The sequence below is a fragment of the Aphis gossypii genome, chromosome 3 (assembly GCF_020184175.1).
Source record: "Aphis gossypii isolate Hap1 chromosome 3, ASM2018417v2, whole genome shotgun sequence".
Taxonomy (NCBI): domain Eukaryota; kingdom Metazoa; phylum Arthropoda; class Insecta; order Hemiptera; family Aphididae; genus Aphis; species Aphis gossypii.
Window position 1 is genome coordinate 47,114,838 of NC_065532.1, and position 24,075 is coordinate 47,138,912.

The following is a 24,075-nucleotide window of genomic DNA, read 5'->3' on the forward strand; positions in this document are numbered from 1 at the left end:
TTCCGAAAAACAAAAACAATTGCGTTTTTTATTAAGAAAACAAATAATTTACAACAGTACAACGGGTACGATTACATATATTGTTATCCTCATATTATATAAATTACCTACCTAGCTATATAACGGGTAACAGTAGGCGTCTATCTAAGTACAAATTTTTTCAATTTTTTCATTAATATCGAAAAATGTCGTCACTCGCGAAACTTTACTGAAGCCTACACATATAATAATACATAGCTAGGTATTATAGCCTGACATCTCTTAAACATGGAAATATTAACAATTATAATTTGTACATAAATCGCATAAATCGGTGTACGACAAACGCCGAAACGTGACTTTCGATGTAAATACCATGTGAATAATAACGAAACTAATAATAATATATAATTATAATATAGATCGTCGTGAGTTTAAGGGTCCTTCGCTGTAAAATTGTCTTGTTGAATGTTCCACATCTCGGAATACTCGGATGCGCCATTGTCCATTAGCCACTGGTGACTACCGCGTTCAACGACTTTCCCATTGCGTAATATCAATATTTCGTCAGCATCTTTAATGGTCGACAGCCGATGGGCAATGCACACGCTGGTCTTATCCTTGGTTGCTCGTCGCAACGCCTTCAGTATGTTCTATAAATAAGAAATTGTTAAATTGACTATAAGATACTGAAATAGAATAAATTATAATAGAGTACATTCATATTAAAGAGATGGAGCTTAAATAAGAACGAAAACAGAGAAAATCTAAGTCCCAAATCAATAGCTAATAATATTGTATAATAAGTATAACTGGTCTTAAGATTTGTTTATTCTATTATATTTGGTTTTTATCGACATACATATATATTTTTAAGTATTTTGACATGACTATTTTTTACTAAAATAATAAAACGCTAAACTTAATATTTTATATTATTTTTCCATGTACCTTAACTTGTGTTCTACAAGGCTACATTGTAAATAGCATTAATGCAAATTCACTGCACTCCGTAAAGCGAGTGATTTTTCTTTTCATTTTTGTATATTTATAAATACTATTTTATAATAAGGTATTACTAATTTAACTACTGTGAACGTAAGCATCGTAATCTGGAGCTTTGCTAAGAACTCAAAAGTAAAAAAACTAAACAAGCTTTCCAAAACATCTGTTTGCGTTTAATTACTGGAGCACCCGGGATCGTCTCAAATAAATGAGTCCTTAAATTCCGACCTCGAAGTACTTTCTATTAACGAAACTGCTGCTCTCTAATACAAATTCTTCTACGCCTAACTACAAGATATAAACCCAACAACTGATCAATAAGTTAGCATCACTCACATTTCCCGGTAACCCAATCAGACGCCTCAAAGAGAACTGTATTCGCGACTTGATAACTTAAGGATTAAATACTTAATAATATATTAATATAAGTGTCACAAATTTGTGAATTCCTCCTCGTGATGAGTTTATAAACTCATTTAACCGTAACTGTCTATACACTATAACTAAATATTAATAATTGTTGTACAAAGTGTATGGATTTTAATTTCTCAAAATAATACGAATTTTGAATTTTCTAAAAAGAAATTGAAAAAAAAATAATAATGATATAATAAAATAAAAACATCATTAAAATATTTTACAGACGTATTTTACAACCGACGGGCTTCGTAACTCGTAAGTACATGTCTACATCTGGTTGATGGTTGATCGTACGAACGTAAAAACGTAGAATATTTATATAACTATATATATATTATTAGGTATTTAAATAAAATTATGCGTTTAGTAATTCCTCTATAGTCTATATAATTGCCTGCAGACGAAAATACTATTTTAAGAATCAGTATTTTATGTACGAGCATTATGCGCACGGTCATATAATTACGATTCATAGATACCCAACAGGGAATGTTTATTTTATTATTTTTTTAAGTTTATGTTATCTACTAAAAGTAAAATTATTTATTTTAATTGATGGCTGTATAACATACGTAACTTAAAATCGTAAATTTGTAAGGTTTAGTCATTTACTGGTTTCTAAAATATGCAAAATTTATTGCAATTGTAGTATACTTTTAAGAATACATATCATATGTATCAAATATGATTTTTACATATTATATCGAATCTCGTTAACAATATTAAATTCAAATATTCACCAACTTCTGATTCATTCAAAAATTTGGTGGAATAAAATAGTGGTTCCAGAGTAAAATAAATCTTTAGTCAAATTGTTAAAGATACAAATGGTAGGTATAAATGGGCCAATGGGCGTTATAATGACGTGATTTAGAGGTTATAAGAATTGAATTAAAAAATCTGTGTCCAGTTTTAGATGCAATAAGGTAGTTGTATATAGCTATTAATGCTATTACACATACTTGTTCAGTAATAGAGTCCAAAGACGACGTCGCTTCGTCAAATATCAGAATGGGGCTGTCCTTGAGTATGGCCCTGGCAATAGACACTCGTTGTTTTTCACCACCAGATATCATTAGACCTCGTTCACCCACCTGAGTCGAATACCCGTTGGGAAGCTTCGACACAGAGTTGTGAAGTTCCGCGAGCTTGGACGCTTCGATGACTTCAGATTCGGACTTGCTCATGTCGCCGTAATGGAGATTATACATGATCGTGTCGTGAAACAAAACCGAATCCTATACAGATGGATAAAATAAAACAATATTATTGTAATTTCTCACCCTGGAGAGTGGAGATAATCCAAACAATTTCTTATTACACCCACTATGATACACAAAAGTAAATGAATAAGTAAAAATAAAAGATATCTACAAAAATAAGTTTACTTAAGACGGCACTACTGATTAACACCTAAGTCATGTAAGATGTTTTATATTTCAATACTTAATTATACCTGAGGAACTACAGCCATGCACTTCCGAAGACTATCGATATCAACATCCTTGATGTTCTTGCCTCCGATAAGTATCTCGCCAGACGCCGGTTCAAAAAACCTGAACAGCAATCTGATTATAGTTGATTTCCTGAAACGTCCATGTATTGACACCATTTAATGTTTATTATTATTATAAGGTTTTAATTCTATAATAATAAAATAATATGACATGTATTTATTATATTATGTTAATATTATCAGACAAAAATACAAAAAAATCAGAGAACGGTTTTGACTTCTTGAATAAAAATAAAAAATTTGACAAGTGAATATCACACTGCTGTATAGTAGGCGTCGAGTGGGTCACTGTAACAGTGTAATGGACGAGTTAAACTTGAATTCAATAATATATTATTTGATATGAAAAACAATTCTGAGAATTAGGTCTGTTAGCCTAATATTACTAAAAAAATTTCATATTAAAGATATTATTATTAAATTATTTTATTTTATTATTAATATTAAAGTAGGTTGATGTAATGTAAGGAAATTGAATTTATTATTTAAATAGTATCTAGTTATTATAATAATATATTTAAACTGTATTATATTATTACTATTGCATTTTAAGTTATAAACCTGTTTACCGTAAAATGGTTTGAGTAGGTCTATTATATAAATATAAAATACTTATATATTAAACTAAATATACATATTTTGAAATTGTCATAAGGAATAATAAAATTCATAATAATAAACGTAAAAGTTTTATGTTCCCACATCTCACGAATGATATTTTTTCATTATAACTTATAACAAAAGAATCAATATTATTCATTATTCAAAAAAATAGTTGCATCCAAATTTGACAAATGTATGCATGTATTAATCTTGCATGACTATGTAGAAAAGAACATTTTTTTTATTAGTAGTAGTTATAATCTTATTTTTAAAAAAAAGATAATTTTATACTAAAAATTTTAAAATGCATTAAGTATTTACCTACATATTTTGTACAGTCCTAATTTTAATGTATATTTAACAGTTTTTTTTTTTATAGTGCATAAAATTTCACCAGCCTGGTTATATTATAATATATATTTTTACTTATTCAGATATACTATTTTTATTATTATAAAGGACTCAGATATTGTTATAAATCTGGGTCATAAAATATTTTGTGAACTTTTTATTCAAAGGTCCTAACTTTTAAATGACATTTTCCTTTTATTGAGCATTTAAAGTTTTAATGGTTTAACTCCAAAATAATATTTTTAATACCTATACATTTTCTATCAACATAAATTAAATAAAAAATTATAGAATTATAGTTATAAAAAACCAATTAATGTGTATACATATAAAGATAGATGCCAAAAACTAATTTTTTTTTAATACTTAACAACAATTTAGAAAAATAGTCAGTAATTTTTACGAGAACACCCATGTCATAATGTATAGATCACACTTTTGACAATATTTATCTTATGCTTACCCACTACCGGAACCTCCAACGATAGCAACCTTCTTGCCAGGTGGAACGATAAAGGACAGGTCATTCAAAATAGGTTTGCCGTTTTGATATCCAAAACTGACATTTCGAAATTCAATGGATGCGTTATCTTTGCTGATAGACAAGGGAACAGCATCACTTCGGTTCTAGTTAATATTGACAAAAATAAAACACAATACATAAATATAACAAAATAGTTAGTATACCTAAAAATATACACTTTTGCATCTTGTATCAATATTTGAATACAAAATATTGAGTATCTTAATTCTTAATACAAGTTTCTATGATACTTTTAAGATTAAATATTTCAAAACAAAAACCAATTAATACCATATTAGTTCAGTTTATTACTTATTATGATTTATGACTATTGACAGATGGTCAAGTTGATATACAAATTATCTATTTTATATTTAGCTATTATTAACAATTCTTAAAATACTTTTACCTGTATCTAGATAGTTTAAAAAATATGAATCAATATCTTTATCTAAATACTGAGTTATAATATGAGGACTTAAGTGACAATAAGGTCACTACTCAAGGTACTCAAGTACTAAACAAATATTCTACATTTCTAAATGTTAAATACTTAAGAATAAAAAAACTATTTAAGCTCTGTTCAAGTTGAGAAATATACAAGGAATGGCCACTATACAGAAGGCTTATAGATGGTTGACTCGGTAGAGATAGATATACAGGTGTTTTCTGACCACTGCGGACAAAACTGGTTATCACCGAATATATTTCTTAACTTGAACAGAAAATAGTCATAACAATTTTTAGAATATGCTTTAACGCAAGAAATTTAAAACATAGAAAACTGTAAAAATGTGATAATTATTTAAAAAATTATATGTTAAAAATATTTGAAGTTTTGACTAATTAATAAGTATTTATTAATTACAGAATTGCTATGTATAGTAAATGCATACCTTAACAGATGGATCGCATGCCATTATTGCAAACATGGACTGCATGTCAAGCAACGCTTGACGCACTTCACGGTAAACAGATCCTAAAAATCCTAGTGGCATAGCCAGTTGGAAAAGGAGACCATTCACCATCGCCAGATCACCAATTGTCATGTTACCTAATGTTAATTTATATTTATATCTGATTTTTTGATGTATTATTGCTTAATACATGACATAAGACCACTAAACAAAAATCTAATCAATATATATTACCTTCAACAATTTGTTTTGCAGCTAATATCATTGCTGCACTCATTGTTACACTGAAAATGGCATTTTGTCCAAAATTTAAAAGTGCTAAACTCGAGCTAGTCTTAAGTGAAGCCGTCTCAAATTTTTGTAAAACACGGTCATATCTGTTAGCTTCATACAATTCGTTATTGAAATACTATAATTGAGGAACGAAAATGTTAGAATATTTTAAGTTATTTAAAACTGAACTCAATTAAAAAGGGTAAAATGTGAAACCATTAGGATACAATTATAATTTTATTTAAAAATAAATTTCATTAAATCTCTCAAATATTAACATGTAATTTAAGTATCTACTAAAAGATTCATGATACTATGATATTAATATATTAATATATTGGAATGATTACATTTAAATTATTTATTTTATGGCTATTAGACAATTTAGAACTGTTAAACTGAGTTAATAGTATAACTCTTGATTATTAGTTTTTGGTGAATAACTTAACTTATTTATAGATTTAGAAAGAAATTAATTTAGGAACATTTTGTTTAGAATAAATAAAAATAAAGTACTTATGGGATAGTATTTGATTATCATTTGTGATATATTATTATTAATTAAAAAAAAAAAAACTATAATTATAAAATAATAAATATTATTTTTATTATTTATTATAAATTTAATGTAGGTGCAAGTAATATTTTGAGAAATATTGAAAATTAAATCAATTTCACCGACTTCAAAATACTAGGTAATAAAAAAAAATATTTAAAAAAAAGAGATAGAAGTGAAAAAAATATAATTATTTTTATAATACAAATAGAATAAGATAATTTACACTTTTTTTTGGGCAAAAATATTTATAGACAATTTCTTAATACAAAAATCAATCATGAAAATATTTTTCAAATAAAATTTGATAAATAGAACTTAAAATGTAAAAGATTACACTAAAAAAAGTAACAATAGCAATAGCATATTACAAGATAATTTTCCTCAGCAAGAAAAATTGTTGAATCATATATATGTTTTTAGGTATATACTATTCTTGTTTATGAGTAATTTTAAATCAATTTTTAGATCGCCACCAAGAATAATAGGTACTCATTATAGTAACAAATTTTAATAAATAGTGTTACAAGTTATAAATCAAAAAAAAAATTGTATCCATCTCAAAAACATATTTATGTTAAAATGATGTTATAATTATTTAAGGTCTCAAATGAAAAAAGTTATTAAAATATAATCAACATATTATCTCTAGTAATTACTTATTATTATTTATAATTTATAGTTGCAATTAGAAACTACTTTATAAAATTATTATTTTTTAGTATACCTATAGTTTCATTTGAGTTACTTTTGATGAATATAAAATTTATCTATATTCAAAATTCATAGTTTAATTCATTTATTATTTTGAAAATTATTAATATTTTTTAACATATTTTAAGTAATTAAAAATAATAATTATGTTATTCAAAAAATGTGTAATTACTACTTTCATCACAGAAATCATTTATTTTTTATTTTTACTTTTTTGATTTCCTACATACGCTTAATTTAGACTTCAGATGTAGAATAATTTTTTGAAATATTTTGATATAATATAAATACTAAATTGTAAATGAGTAGTCAGTTAGTTTTAATTTAAATGTGTTTAAAGTTCAGATTAATGGATAGGAGTGGTTCAAGAGAAACTCACAAAATGTCACTATTCCGCTCTTCCAAGAGACAATTAAACATGTTAAAAAAGGTTAAATCAAGAATGTTTGGAATTGATAACCATAATTAATTAGCTATCAAAATATAAACTATAAATAAGTATTGTATGCAATACTGGTATTTGTTAGTAAAAATTATTAATTTAAAATAATAAATAATTTGCTTTTAATGAGTTAAAATAATTAATGATTTTATCATAAGACACATACCTTAACAGTTTCATAATTTATTAACGAGTCCATAGCTTTATTTCCAGCTTCATTTTCGGCTTGATTCATAAAAATTCGGAATTTTGTCCTCCATTGGGTTACCAATAATGTATAAGCTGTATAGATGGAGACACAACCAAAGGATAAAGCAGCAAATTGGTAACCGCAATTTAATCCCTAAAAATTAATTAATAATTATAAAAAATTTGTTTACTTTATAATAACACAAACATACCAAAATAGTGCTGACTAGCGCCAATTCAAATATAGTAGGTACAATATTAAATACCATAGCAGTAAGTACAAAATTTATTCCCCTGCTTCCACGATCTATAACCTAAAAAACCATAAATAAATTATTCAAAACAAGTTATAAAAAAAGTGATAAAATCGAATTAGTATAATCACTATTAGTGGATGTTTGATATATATTTTAATATATATCATAAATAATAGTAGAAGCCACAATGGTAACAAAATTTATAAATTAATAACGAATTCCATGTATGCCACATTTCAAAATATACTACATTATTTAAAGTGAAAAATACCATTAAATACTGTATAGTATATATTAGTAACTAATTTTAACATAATTGACTATAAAAAAATGTAACCCTTAAATTTTTTATTATTGAGCCTTCTTGATTAAATACTAATAGAAGTATAAAATCACACCTTAGATAATGCACCAGTTTGTCTGGATAAATGAAATTTAAGATCTAAATTGTGAAGATGTAAGAAAACATTTCTTGCAATTTTCCTTATGGATTGTTGGGCCACACTAGCAAATACAGCATTTCGTAGTTCATTCATACCAGCAGCAGCAGATCTACAAACACCATCTAAAAATATGACAGGTCATTACTATTGTTTTTTATTTAATTATTTTACATTTTGATTGCATATTATACAAAATATTTTAATGTGCATGTCATTTTACGTTTTACTTACAAGGTAAGTAATAACAAAAAACAAATTAACAAGGTGTTAAATTTGATGGGTTAACAAATAAAATAAATGTCTTTTTGTAAAACAAAATTTTGAGTATTTATTTTATAGTAATTTTTTTTATTAAATTATTTAGAACTATATAATAAACCTTTAGACTTTAAATGTCATTTAATACCTATAATATGCAGTGGTACATAATTGGGTAAAAAATAGGGGTAAGGGTGAAATTCTTTATTTACCAAAATCAAAACAATAAAAAATAGTTTTATAGTTGTATATAAGTCTTATAACTCATTTTATTGCCATAGAAGTAAATCATAGGTATCTATATTGTTAAATAATATTAAGTACGCAAGAGTTCATTAAAAAAGGTGCTATAACTTATTAAAAAAAAATTTGATGATAATACATGATATAATATTATAATATTATTTTTTTTTTTTTTTATAATTCAGATAATGTGATACCATTGACAATATCATATTAAATATACAACAAGAAAAACATGAAATAAATGTACCTTATGCAAAAGATAATTTAAGGAAAAAATATTATTATCCTACAAGTGTATTATATTCTTTCTATAAGTTTTACTGTTGGTACTTCTTCTAAAAATTACTGAGATGGAGACAAATTGTCAATTACAATTTATTATATTTAAAATATTAAGTCTACATATATAATACATATAATCTATATGAAACTTACTCATACTCACACGATATCAACAGTGTCGCAGCAACAGTTAACACAGTTTCAGGTGCTGAATCCATAGTTAGCAATGTATCAGCACCAGGACCAAGTTTTTCATTAAGATCATCCATTGCATATTTGAGCAGAAATGGGACGGATACGTTTAACATTTTAGCGGCAGCCAATAAACCGAGTGCTAATGTTACTCGTTTTCGAATAGTCACATCATCCTATAAATGTATTTAATTTTATAACAGATATACTTTAATAAACTATTAAGTAACATGAAAACAAACCTTTGGCCAAATGTACTGCAACATACCCAAGATCATATCTTTACCTGTAACAGAGTTGGGTTCTATTACAGGCAAATTCTCTTTAACATGAGCCCCACCAATATGATAACATGTTGGAAGTGTTGCTATTCTGTTTGGAATTTGCATTTTTTTATGACGATTGCAGAGGACATTGTTATGATGTACAGTATATGTAGAAATAGCCTGAAAAAATTATTATAATATATTACTTTTGAAAATTTTGGAAAATGTATTATATCTTGACAAAACTTTTTTTTATAATAGTGATTGTCTATCAATTAGTACATATTTTAAACAATACATTTGGCTTTATTAATATTTTTATTTTATACAAATTATTGTTAATAATTTAACTAAGGTATTTAAATCAAAATTAAATTTCTGTTAAGACCAAAATAAAATTATTATTAAGTTCACTTAATATAATAATTCACAATTTATGTCTGTTCAATGTAATTATAATTTATCAGCTATAATAATGAAAAAATACATTTTTAATGTGATGATTAATATTTCACTTTTGACTTTTAAAATAGATATTAAAATTCGATTTTAGGTAGGCACTCATGATATTATGTTCATTTATTTTATTTTAAGAACATTTTAATATTTTGTATCAAATAGTCCAGGGATGGTGAACCTTTCTGTGTTAGCATGTCAAATAAAATATTTTAATTGATTTTTTTTGTGTATTAACTAATTTGATGACATTTTTTTCCTTGTTAAACCTAAAATATCCCTATTAATCACACTTTTTTTGGACAGTTGTGCATGTCATAGGTTTGCCATCTCTAAAATAGACCAAGTGAAAAAAACCAGCTTTAAAAAAATCAACAAATTTACCTTAACATATACGTATTTATTTCCAACAGATTATGTTTAATAGATTATTATTTAACATTTAATGATTGTAAACATTTTTCAAGTAATCTCCGATTCTCCTTTACCAGTTCTGTAGCAACAACAAAACCAGTTGACTTCTCAGCCTGATTACTTTCTAATATGGTCAACATATTTGATTCCCATTGTTTCATTTCTTCTAACTTTGCTTTAATGACAACAGCTCCAATTTTAGATATAGCTTCAACCTCACTTTGGTCAAATAAATTTGCATACACTCGGTTTTTTAATTCTTCATCATTGAAACGATCAGAATAAATTAATAGGTATGTTAAGATTCTGGTTGACCAAGATAAGCCATCAGATGTACAATAATGACCTTCTAATAAATCATAAGTTTTAAGTTTTTCCATTCGATTTTTATTTAAATCTTTGCCCGTTTTTGAAATGATTTCATTAGCTGACAAATGAACAGAATCTTGAGGATTTGACGGAACAACGAATCCGTATTCTAAAAATAATTTAGTATTGGAATGCGGTCCATAGTTAATAAACACTTCAGAGTGTTTTTTAAATATTGTTTCAGTTATAATAGTGTACGCACCATTTAAATTATTGACTGTGGCCCGAACACAAGCCAAAGGAGAGTGGTTAAACATATCGATATATGGCGCAAGTGCTAAATTGTTGACATCTGACAATTTTATCTTATTTTTTAAGCTACAGTCTGGACTTATATAAACAGCTCTAGTATTTACGATTGACCATGCCCATTTATAGACTTCAAATGTAAATATATTTTTGCAAGTGTCTAAACAGTGTGGACAAACAACGGAAGACATTTCATGCATGATTTGATTGAATGTCGTTGATATAGTGTTTTGATGGTCTAGCACTTTATTCGATAAATCTTCGGGCAAATTTTCGGTGGAGCAGTACGCTGAATTCGACAGAACTGTGGGCAACGAGACAATATAATTATGCCAAAACGATTCAGATCCTTTGTGTCGTTCAAACATCAAGTATGTGGCTAACACTTGTTGTGTTTTGTACACTGTGGTAAAATGTTTACCAAACGGTGACACGGACACGGAGTCGACAGTGATCACCAGGCGACCGGGCACGACGGCAAGCGGTTGTCCTGCGTCAATATTTTGGGCCGCCATCAGACCTCGTCCGGTGTCGGTAAAATAGGCGGGCGCTAACCGGCAGGTGGGCTTCCATCCGTGAGACTTCATCCAAGTAGTCAACGAGACGACTTCGAACTGGTAGCCGGTGGAAGGGCGGTCAGAAATAGGTTTGCAGCGGCGGCGGGCCGTGCGACCCATTGGTAAGTACGGAGAATCGGTAGATTTTACTCGGGACTCACCTTGTAATGGTTTCTCAGCAAACAGAGCGCAAAGTGTCGGTCACACAGTTTCGACAGTCCAAAAACAATCGCCATGCCTTTGGATGTTGCGTGGTTCGAAAAACTATTTAAAATAACGAGGCGGACACTCGCATTAACATGTTTTAAAACGATGACACTATTGACATTTGATCTTTTATCAAAATCGAAAATAATACCTATGTAATGTAATGTAATAGATATATTGTATATATTTCTATAATAACAATATTATAATTCGTTTAATCAGCGTTGTCGCCAAACTATTATCACAGAATAATATTGCAATCTGTGATATCTCCTCTATATTGTTTTTATGATTATAATATTTATAGTCGTATAAGACGTCAGCGCTTTTCAAATCTCAACCTGTGGTACGCGGAAAGTTCATAGGTGGTAAGCGAACTGCGAAGAAAATCTCCCTTTATATAAAACATAAACGTATACATTATTGATAAACAAAAAAACAAATGGTCAGGTGGTACGTAAGAATTTTCAAACTGTGTAGGTGGTAGTGTGGTATGCGAATTAAAAAAAAGGTTGAGAACTGTAGCTGGTATAGGTGAATGGTGATATTAGAATACTGAGTAATAATACTCTATGATTAGAATGGATCATAAACATTGAACTGTTAATCATCGACCACAGACATGATTAAAGATCTTGTCTAGGTCAAATTATTGCAAAAATCTTAGAAAAAATTGAATACTTGTGTAAAACATTTCAATGTTTGAATTTTAAATTTAAATAAATTATATATTTTTTATTGTTAACCATTAATGTAATCATTATAATGATTATATATTGTCATTTATAAATATGTAGAATAAATATTTGTATAATATAATTTTATAAATTTAAGTAATTATTTGTTAACTCATTTTTTTATAATAAATCTAACACATTAGATTCTGAACAGAATAATAAATATATTTATGAATTGTATGAAATGTTTCTTTTTTCGTGTGTGTTTGTCATCACTCATCATTTTTTGGGATAGTAAAAATGCTTTGAACACTTACAACTTCAAAAATATTATACCTTATTTTTGTAAAGGATGATGTTAGTCTCAGATTACTAAAATACATTTTAAGAAATGATTTTCTATGTTGTGTACAGCCCAGAGAGAAAACGAATAGTGTGCTGATGGTGGTCACATCCTCTTCATATAATGGAATCACAGTATCACACCTAAACTAGGTTTGATTAATTAACATGGAAAAATAATAGTTTATTTGTAAATATAGACTATATATTTTAATCAATATCATTGTTTAAAGAGCAAAACAATTAAAGAGTGTATTTAACATAAAATAAAATAAAACAAATTATTTTATTTTAAAGTATACCTTATGCTTATCAGAAACAAAATCAAATATGAACAATACGTGTAATTAATAATTACTAATGTTATATATAATATATATATATATATATCATTCAATCTTTTACATACATCTATAATAAGCAATAACTCTATGTTAAGTGGCATTACATATTTTAATCTTTTCTGTATAACAAATTACAATAATTAGCATCATACACAGTTATTAATCAATAATAATCATAAGAAAAATTAAAACAAAATTATTTTACGTTATAAGTTCAAAAAAAAAAATAAATCAAAAAAAACTTGAAAACATTTAAATTTTTATGCATAATATCATTAATGATATTAATAAGATATTGGTATATATATAATATATAATATGTTGGTTCAAAAATGAAATACAAAAACAAAAGTTTGAAATTTATCAACATCACATATTTGTAACTCAGTCTTTGCCGGGTCAAAAATTTACATAATCATCATCATTCATAATCAAAAAGTATTTATTAATAATAATGTGAATAAAAAAAAATATATCCTAATAATAACCACACTTAATGAATATTGAGCTTCTAAACATAAATAAATCCATAAAAACTTAAATATTAACACAAAATAGGTTTATAAAAAGAAGAAATTATATTTTTGTCAGTGTTAAAAAATCTATAAATGATTATTTGAAATAAATGCTCAAAAAAAAAAAACAAAAAAATTGTATTAAACTAAGTGGGAAGAAAATAAATTCTATGATGTTTTATTTTCTGTTAAATCACAGATTAGCTTATAATAAGTGTATAAAGTTGTTATTTATCATCTCTATAGTTAGAGAGTCTTCTAGATGATAATAATGGCGATTGAGAAGGTGACCCATGGGCTTCTTCTATGTCTTCATAATTCTTATCTCTTCCAAAATCCAATCGTATTTGAACTGGATTTGCGGTATCAGGCACGTCATTTTTAGATTTTGATTCTTCAATTTGAATGTTAACATTTTTGTTGTCAAACTCATTTTCATTAGGAACAGTTTCATTTTGTCCAAATTTGATTACTATTTCTGCTGTTTTAATTTGCAATTTTAAAAATGATGGATCTGACTGATTGCTTTGACATACAGCTGCCTGATTACATTCACTTTCAGGATTTTCTCCTTGAGTTTTTCCTATCTGTATATGCCATGAGGTTCCAGTATCACTTGAAATTGGTTTTTCAACATCTTCTTGTTCTCGGTTGTCAACCTCTTGAAATCTAATGGGATTATCTTCATTATTAAAAAATATATGAACATTACGTACACCTTTGAGATCGATACTGGTTTCATCATTTTGTTCGATAGGTGGTTTAAAAGGCACAATTGATGCAACTCCATTAGTTTCAACTGAACTACTCTCAGCAACATCAATAAGTAAAGTTTGATTTTTGCGTGGTTTTTCTGGGGCATTTTGTACATATATTACCCTAAAATATAATTAGGTAATAAATAAATTTGAAAACATTATACATTTAAAACATTTTAATTAATAAGTTACCTATTATATGCTTTCCATCTTTGACAAAGCATAAAATATGACTTGCACTGTATGTACATGAAAACAACACCACCTGTAAAGCCGATGCCCACAACGATAAGCTTTGTCCAAAATGGCCAGTCCAACTGTCCACGTTCAACTTCCTCCATTGTGCGATCCATAAGAACATAGAGTGACCAACAAACACATGTCATGGCAATTATATGAAACAGCATTGCACATATCAACTTTTTCCGCTCCATGCCAGACATTTCTAAATGTTCCCACTAAAAATACAAAATTTAAGAAATGTATAACTTTTATTCAATTAAATAAATTTATGATAAAACAAATTTACTTGACTAAAAGGTTTAGTTCTGGTTTGCATAATGAATTGAAATTTACAAAGTTCACAGCATCGTATATTTGATGATTTAATCCATTGTTGTAAACACAATTGATGCACATATCGTAATGAACCAGCACAATAACATGGTGCTATTAAGGGTGTGTCAATGTCGCCTTCACAGTGACATATTCTAAATATAACATATAAAAAAATATAAGCAAGGATGCGATTGTTTTTGTTTTTCTTAAACAATTTATATTTAAAGTCTTAAGCTTTTATTTTTATGCAGTATTGGTTAATTTTACTTTATATGCTGATTGATTTGTAAAAATGTCTCAAAATCTCAAAAAATTTGATTGGTAGGCTAGCAGTATAAAATATTATAATTATTATAATTAGGTACCATTATGTAATATTATTTTGTTATATAGTATTATTATTGTCAATCAATGTATTTGTAATACATTAATGTTTAGTTGCATAACAAATTGATTAATTTAATAATATACTAAAATATAATAAACCAAATCATACTTAAAGAGTCATTAGCTAACTATTGATTAACTTAATGTTAAATGATAATTTATGAAAGTCATGATGATTATTATTATTAACACTAATTTGGGAAGCATAGATAAAATTAAGCAATTTATATTTTGTAATACTTCTCTTTTTGAAAAAGATCACTGAGTAAAAGATTAGGTACACAGATAGTATTATAATATGTAATAGGTTACTTTTGAATTTATACCTGCAAATGTCAAAATTCATGGAAGAAAAGCTTGTGTTTCTAGAAAATCCTTCATCATTCTTCATTTTCTGTAAAAAATTAATAAAATGATTTAACTATACAGACCAAAATGACTAGATATGAATATAAGTCATAACTTACATAAAAATATAAAATAATTAAATTACTTATAAATTATAATGTATAACTATATGGAAAATAAAAAATTAGAACCTATACTATATTACTTATTTTATTTATAGTAAAAAAAAAGTTTTTGTACATTAACAGTCAGTAAAGGAAAAACAATTGACAAAGCGAGTACTGTTCTATTGTAGAACAGTAGGTATTGAGAACAACTATAATGAATGCATATAATTTAAATTCAATGATTTATAATTTTATACGTTAAACAATTTTGAGCAAAGATTTTCGTCAACGTATATCATTAAGTATATCTTACGATATTACTATTAAAATAATTTATTTTACTATCAGTATTACATATAGTTTGATTTTTCGCAAAAAAAAAAAATAAAAAGCAACATTTATTACATCATTATTATTTAATTATTATAATAACATATGAAGCAAAGTATATTAATGCTATTAACTTTTAATTCAATACCATACCACTTTACAATAAAACAGCATGAATAGGTTCATGACATACATAGGTAATAGCTTAAAATTTTTAGTAAAATGCATTATATATTTATATATCTATGTAAAAGATTAAAATTTGTGAAGTTATAAAAATTATTATATCATTGTTGTTTTTTGTTTAAATATTAACTTTTAATTTCAAAATATGTTTATAAAAAAAATTGTGTTTATATGTTTTAAATTCTAACTACTTATAAGCACCTATCTTGTATTTAATTTTTAAGTCTTAGCTAAAAAAATTAAATATTATATTTTAAATGTTGATTAAAAATTATTTGCTAAGTACAAATTATTGAAAATTTAGTATACAATTTTACTAACGATATCAATCGAAGATTTCTCGATGTCTATAAATAGCTCAAAAAGTCAAAATAGTTTGAAAAATTTTATCATGTATAAAATACTGACAAACACAATTTTAGGATAGTTGCAAGTATCTTCGATTATTTATTTTAGTTACATCAAATAAATGATGTCAAAAACAAATTTAGTTAAAATTTGTAGTTTTTTGAGGACGTATTCGCACGCGTTGTCTGTATTATACACGCCTAACATGGTTAAAACATGTTTTGCGCGGGAAGACTTTACTTTTTCGATATTTATATCAGAATTACCAAAATTTTAAATCACTATATCTGTGTGACGTAGTTTTAATTTTTTTGATATCGAATACAATTTATGTTATCGGTTTGAGAACTTAGGTTTTTTTCATTTTAATTATTAAAAATTCATGGAATCTTCTATAAAGAAAAAAATAACACTACGGTACAGATAATGTTCTTCCTAATGCGATTTATTATTTTGGTAATTTTGGCATAAATATCGAGGGAGTAAAGTCATCCCGCGCAAAACAGTTTTTAACTATTTTACACATGTATAAGCCAGGGACAACACACGTGGGAACAACGTCCTCGTAATTTTATTTTTAAATTAGGTATTGATTTTGTTATGTATTACTTTAAAAATGCCTCGAAAAATACTTTAAAATTTTGATCTCTCAAAAGTACAAACTCAATACTACCTAAAGACCTAAAACTACCCTTAGAGACTTAAAGGTAATTTAAAAAGTAAGATAGTGATTGACGCATTTTTTCAACTACTTATCGACTATAAAATAAAAATTAATATACATCATAGTAAAAATATTAACCACTATTCAAAATCTATAATTAATCATTACGATAGACATCATAATAATCCATCTTTTAAATGTCAATAACTAATAAACTAACAAGCCTGTTTAAGCAATTTCAACCCACATACATTGAAAAACAAATTGAAAAATATTTGTAATGTTTATTTTTAATTCTCAGAAACAAGAATACTGGGTGTCCCACTGAGACTCTCGTAGTCTCGTACTCTCATGTATCAATATAATAATGATATTTACGAGGATATTTATATTATAAATAGTGGAAAACTTTATATTTTGTGAAATTATGTTTTAATTTTATTTGAGAACTAATCTCAATAATAGTATACTACAGAAATAAAACATAAAAAATAATGAATGTTATCACAAGTAATATTATTTTACTCATGAAAAAACAAAGTTATTAAAGTTATTAAATTGTTGGTTTGTAGTGTTCGTACATATTGAAATTTTTATGATGAATAATGCAAGTTCTCTAGTCAAAAATATAGAATTATTGTTTTATAAACAATATTATTAAAATACTGACCTAACATATTGTAGAACAATAAATCATTAACCTAATAAATAATTGTAACACTAACTTATGGGTTATTATTTTTTAACACTTTGTGCAGCTCTAAGTTATCTATACAGTTAATACAAAATAATAATCCAATGAAAATCCAATTGGTGATAAAAAAAACTTTAGTGTAAAAAATAATAGATTATTTAGGATAAGTATAAAAGAAATAATATTGCACATAACTAATATCATATAACACATGATTATTAAATAGGCAAACAAAGAAAATATGCGTCAATTACAAATATGTTACGTTATAGTTGATAGATAAATCATATTAAGAATATATCATAAAGATAATCAGTTATCAATAAACACTTATTACATAAATGTAGTAATTGAATAAGGTAAAAATAGTGAAAATGCCAATGAGAAATCAAAAACAAAATTATTTATTAAAATATTATATTATAATGTATCAGAAAAATAGAAAATAACAATATTAAGTTTAAATAAATATTTAGTAATAAATTGTAGACATTATTAGTAATTTCTGACAAAATTTTGTTTTAGTAACTATTTTGGTATAGAAAATTGATGTAATGAAGGCAAGGTCTAAGTTATGAAAACTAAATTTTTTCTATGAGACACATAAACACATTTTTTCCTTTTTAGTTTAAGTGAGATACCAATAATAAAAATGTATAAGATTAAAATATACTGTTTCAATCTAAAAACTTGGCAGTGAGTAATTTTTCTCTAAGGCCTTTGCAAACTATAAGTTATAAGGTCTAAACCAGTGATTCCCAAACTTTTTATCTTTATCGCCCACTTGTAAAAATAAAAAATAACAGACACCCCCTCACCATAAAAAAAATGTATTGGTACATAAGTAAGCAATAACAAATTAATTAAACTTGTAACTTTCATTGCCCCAAAGGGGCCGATATTGCCTACTTTGGGAAACGCTGGTCTAAACTAATAATAATATACAATTATTTTGAATCAGACCATAAATCTGATTTTTATAATATAATCTTTTTTCATAAAATATTTTAAAAAGTTATTATTATATTATGTATAGAAGAATACATGTTTGATAAACACTGTAATTTACAATTTATAATATTTAATATATTTTTTTATTATAAAATAACATTTTGTAGAATTTTAATTATATATAAGTAGGTTTTTATTAAATTTATTATTTGCTATATTAATATATTATAGATAGTTACACTGTACACAAAAACAACGATATTTTACTCTTATGCATCATTTCTTTTCTTTTTTTGAAAGAATTAAAATAATATTTATAATAAAAACTTAATTGTTAACTTATTAATATAGATTTGGAAAAATCCAAGATAAGATTTTTTTTTTTTTGAATAAGTTATAGGTTATAAAAGATTAACTAGAACACTTAATTAATATATTTATATTAATAAATAAAAAAAAAGCTGATTAAATGAAAAAATATATATATTGGTTAACTTAAATATTCATTATTAACATAGAAACTTGTATTAAAATAATATCATACAATCCGAATATGATTATATAATATATTTTTATTTTATTTTATAAAGAAACAATTATATATAATTTGGACTATTTATTTTTAAAATTACTATAACCTTCTTAAATTACAATATTCATATACTAAGACAGAATATTTTAATATATAAATATTGAATCAATATAGAGTAGTTATCTATTTAAAATTATTTAATGTTTAGATAAGAAGAGATGACTGAGAGGGTAATAATGCAAAGTTTAATATTTCTTACATTAACATTTAATTAATAAATAAGTAATAAATAGAGATTTAAATAATTTAATATTCAATTTTTATAAATCTACTTTTTACTAAAATGTCTTTATTTCAGAATAGGTAAGTACCTAAAAGGCAACAAATATGATTTTAAAAAATAAGGTTAGGTTTATTGTTAACATAGGTAGTATTAGGTATATCAACTTAAAAATAAATACAAAAATTTAATTAGGTACTCAAGTTAAAATAAAAAGCCATGAGCTTATCTAATCATTTTACAGTTAGTATATTATATATGAAAAAGCAAGTTTAAAAAAAATTAAATTTAAAACATTAAAATAATCAATTTATAATTTAAATTTAAATATATTTAATTCATGTAGTAAATAATAGCAATTATGCACCTAAATGTATGAAACTATAGATTTCATAAAATACCTATATTGTAAGTAATGATTATTGATTATTTATATAGATAAATTTTTTATTAATCGAATTGTCCTATCCTTTATTGTTTCAGTCACTGTTCATCACAGAAATATGGCTTCAAAATGTGTGACTTTTACTTAACGAATAATTTTTTAAAAATTTATTTGAATATAAATTATAATTTTAGATATATAATTCATGGAAAAAAGTTGTTTGTAAGTATGAATGAAAATACTTTTAAGTAAATTAAATGAAAATAACTTTAATGGCTATAAAATTAATATTTTTGAATTAAAAATTTAGTTATTATTATCTACAGTCAATTTTCTTTTAGGTCGTAGAGGTTATTTAACACAAATAATATAAAGTGTAGGTAATAAATCAAGAATGATAAGGTTGGTTTCATAGATTTGTTATTTTTTTGACATGCAGTTAATACTTATTACAAATCCAAGTTGATTAACCTTCATTTCTTGATAAAAAAAAAAAAACTTATGATAAAAAACGCAAGAAATCGGATATTGTCTCAATGAATATTATACAGGAATACAGAGTGTACAAATTTAAGTAATAAATTTACAATACTATTTAAGTGATTAATTATAAATTGAAGTAAATTTTAAATATACTAATTACTTATATGTATTTAATATCCATTGCAAAATATAAAAACTATGTATTATACATACATAATACTTTTTATTGCTCTCGGATATAGGTATTCAAAATATAAATATTAATAATTTTTAATTGTAAAAATATCACTTAACTGACTATGAAACTTAAAGGAGAAAAGTTATGTCTATGACCAACATACAATAAATATAATTAAAACTTGAAATAATTCTAATGTTTTTTATGGAGTTCATTTGATAAAGTTCACAGTACAATTGTTTTATACTGGTATAAGTTAAAACTATTACTATTTAGGTATTCATATTTTATTATTCAATTAATTCTATTTATTTGATATTACTATAAGTATATGCTTGAATATGCATAATCATTAAGAAACGATTGAGTAATAACAAAAAATGCCATAATATGCTTTCATTTTAATATACTAATGTTCATACATATATGTATATAATTTTTTTTTAAGAGGTAAATAAGTAAACTACGGCTAGAATGTTTGATCAAGTAATAATTATGTGTAGTAGTATTGCAAAAAAAGGTATAGTAACTGCCGAGTAACTGCACATCAAAAAAGTATTAACCAATAAGTAGACATAAAGTCACTATAATATTTAAGTTAGATTAAAGTTATTGTCAGTGTTCAGTTATTAATTATTAGTAGGGCTAAGGACACAATGACCTTAAAGTGACCTAGATATGATTATATTAGGTGCACAAAAAATGAAAAATATGACAGTATGCAATGTAAGTAAAAATGGTTGTACACAAAATATGAAATCATGTAATGAAACTCATTTGTTCATCACTAAATGTAATTTGTAAGCTACATTATAAACTTTTTTTTTATAACTGATACATGTTCCTATATGTTTTTTTCTTTTACTTAATTTAAAATTATCATATTTATATTAAAATTAAAATACAAGACAATATGTCAGCTTATAAATTTTAAATACATAATTAATAATAGGTATTAATTTACGGGTGAAATACAGATATGGCTCTTTATTAATTAAATGTATTAAATATTTATATTATATAAAAATTTGTTTGTATTATGAATACACATTAAAAACACCCAAAATGTATATTAAAAGAGCTGTATAAAAATATATACATTCAATTGACATATATTATGTACAACATTTTTAATTTGATAAATATTTTAATATACCTATAATAGATAAAAGTATGATGTGTAGAATGTTAGATTAATTTGTACCAGAGAAGGAAAGTCACCCAGTGAAAGCATCCCTAAGTATATATTTAAAGGTTCTTTGTCCTGCAGTAGTTTATTTCCAGATATTTTAGTGGGTTACTTTGTTATCTATAATTTTTAATGAGATTATTGAAAAGGCTTTTTATGGTTGCTATGTCTTTAAAATTGAAAATTTTATGTATAAGAGAAATCAATTGAGATACCAGTGATTTAAATTCCTTTGGACTATGCACTAATATAAGCTTGAGATTTTTGGTTTGAATTTGAATATTTTAAATATTTTTTAGCATCTTAAACATATAAATTAGTCACATTATGTTAGTTAAAATAATATACAATAAACATTATCCTGTCATTCTCAATATCAAGAAAACTTAAAGAATTATACCTAATGACACAATCATACAATAAACCATTGTTAAATGTGGGATATATTGCAGAAGTGTTTTGGCTACTCAGTGACCATAAAGGGAAACTGACAAACGTGAATTAAAATTTTAAATCATGCAACTTTAGTACTTTTATAAGTCCTACTCATTTAAAAAATAAAATAACCTGCAGAAAAAAGTGCTTTTTGAAACAAAAATTTGTAAAAAGTAATTTCTTTATAAATTATAATGAGGTACCTATTTTTAATTAATATAAACTTAAATAAATTAGCTTAAGTACCTATTCAACAATGTTTAATACTGAAAGTTTTCATTTTTTTTTTTTTTTTTGGTAGGTACATATTACTCAGTTTAAAACTTTAAAATATCAAAAAAAAAAAAATGTAGACAGCCTGTAAATTAATATTCTTAACTCGAACACTAGGGGGTCCAGCACACATAAACACCATATTACCATAATATTGTCAATTCTCTATTTTAAAAGAGAATACGCAGACTGGCCGACGAGTTTTTATACGGTGCTTTATATCTATTATTGGTGAGTTAGGGTAAATTATATCTCAGCACTGCCATAGTCGTCAATTGTGATGTGCAGAAAATGAAAACAGTCTTATAAAATAAAGTATAGACGTGTCAAAAGCCATAAAGACTGAACACATAATATAAATGTAATGTATTGTTATTAAAAGGACCGGACTTAAAATAAAATGCTTACTGGATACTGCGAAACCATTTGCGTATCTGAAGGATCAGATATGGGTAGTTTTTCTTGCATGACTGAGACGTTAATGCATAAGTCTCCGTTCGATTATTGACTACTGTAAAAAAAAAAAAAAAACAACAAAATAACAGTTTGTCGAGCAGTACCAAATGAATAATAATGAGTAGGAAAAACACGTAGTAAATAACTACACTTTACATAACTAATAACAATAACAGTGTCGTTCCCCGAGTGGAATAACGATATTGTTATTGTCGAACAATAATTTATACCTAAAATAATAGTGGCAATCGTAATACCCGGGCAACACGACGACGTTATTAGACATTAGATATCAATATTATTATTATTATTATTATTATTACAGGTAGTACATCGAGAACACACACACACTGCGACTACGACTGAAAAATATCGTACAAAGAACGACGAAGTCGGAGCGGGCACGTCAGCCGACGACCACCATTAGAACAACGGCGCACAAGGGTACATACCCGCCGAGCGCACTGGCCCAGATACGAGCCGCAGACACGTCGAGTACGTTCTGTCCGGACGACGACCGCAACGCCACGGAGGAGATCGCAATGCTCATGTCGCGCCGTACTCCGCCGACAGGTTCAACGCGTCCCGTCGGTGCGCCAGAGCACAGTGGTCGTGTGTGTGCGGTGGCGATGGCAATGCGGTCGCGGTCGCTAGGCGCCGAGGAACGGAGTTCGTGGCGCGCGCACACACACCGCCGTGGTCACACAAAGAAATCTCGTGTGTCTGTATCGAACAAAACGGGGAAATATTATAATAACAACAATAAATAGTAATAATAAACGTGTGACGACGACGGCCGCGGCGGAAAGACGGCACTACGGCAGCGAGAGCGGCCGAGCGAGCGCGACTGAGCGGCGGCGACCCCGTCGCAACTCGCGAGGTGTCGCGGGCCGGGGCTGCAGCGCCGTACCGACCGTCTCACTCTCTCTCACCCGTTCTCTCACGCTCTCTCTCTCTCTCTCTCCCTCTGT

At 26.4% G+C, this 24,075-nt stretch overlaps 2 protein-coding genes across 7 annotated transcripts; both read right to left on the reverse strand.

Moving 5' to 3' along the window:
* Positions 1–11,782, reverse strand: LOC114120920 (iron-sulfur clusters transporter ABCB7, mitochondrial). Of its 2 annotated transcripts, none has more exons than XM_027983018.2 (12): positions 11,639–11,782; positions 9,409–9,612; positions 9,138–9,342; positions 8,144–8,310; positions 7,701–7,802; positions 7,466–7,642; positions 5,549–5,723; positions 5,294–5,451; positions 4,338–4,501; positions 2,861–2,990; positions 2,367–2,642; positions 1–632 (listed from the first exon to the last, which is right to left on the reverse strand). In XM_027983018.2, exons 1-12 carry the CDS (start codon positions 11,711–11,713, stop codon positions 414–416), a joined length of 2,052 nt encoding a protein of 683 aa, XP_027838819.2. In that variant the 5' UTR covers positions 11,714–11,782; the 3' UTR covers positions 1–413. The 2 variants fall into 2 exon arrangements, with proteins under 2 accessions (XP_027838819.2, XP_027838821.1); XM_027983020.2 differs by lacking the exon at positions 11,639–11,782 and adding an exon at positions 10,273–10,413.
* Positions 10,268–23,931, reverse strand: LOC114120921 (uncharacterized). Of its 5 annotated transcripts, none has more exons than XM_050204436.1 (6): positions 23,428–23,931; positions 23,057–23,159; positions 15,592–15,659; positions 14,850–15,030; positions 14,513–14,778; positions 10,268–14,441 (listed from the first exon to the last, which is right to left on the reverse strand). In XM_050204436.1, exons 2-6 carry the CDS (start codon positions 23,114–23,116, stop codon positions 13,790–13,792), a joined length of 1,227 nt encoding a protein of 408 aa, XP_050060393.1. In that variant the 5' UTR covers positions 23,117–23,159; positions 23,428–23,931; the 3' UTR covers positions 10,268–13,789. The 5 variants fall into 5 exon arrangements, with proteins under 5 accessions (XP_050060393.1, XP_050060392.1, XP_050060390.1 ...); XM_050204435.1 differs by having other exon boundaries at positions 23,057–23,156; positions 23,335–23,931; XM_050204433.1 differs by having other exon boundaries at positions 23,335–23,931.
* Positions 23,932–24,075: the final 144 nt, after the last annotated feature.

Excerpts from the sequence above, each read along its gene's own strand:
- LOC114120920 (XM_027983018.2), bottom strand. The coding sequence starts at position 11,713 with ATGGCGATTGTTTTTGGACTGTCGAAACTGTGTGACCGACACTTTGCG. Across the intron at positions 7,803-8,143 it reads AAACTGGTGCATTATCTAAG|GTTATAGATCGTGGAAGCAG; the intron begins GTGTGATTTTAT and ends ATGGTTTTTTAG. Across the intron at positions 7,643-7,700 it reads CGCTAGTCAGCACTATTTTG|GGATTAAATTGCGGTTACCA; the intron begins GTATGTTTGTGT and ends ATTAATTTTTAG.
- LOC114120921 (XM_050204436.1), bottom strand. The coding sequence starts at position 23,116 with ATGCAAGAAAAACTACCCATATCTGATCCTTCAGATACGCAAATGGTT. Across the intron at positions 15,660-23,056 it reads AAATGGTTTCGCAGTATCCA|AAAATGAAGAATGATGAAGG; the intron begins GTAAGCATTTTA and ends AATTTTTTACAG. Across the intron at positions 15,031-15,591 it reads ATGAATTTTGACATTTGCAG|AATATGTCACTGTGAAGGCG; the intron begins GTATAAATTCAA and ends TGTTATATTTAG.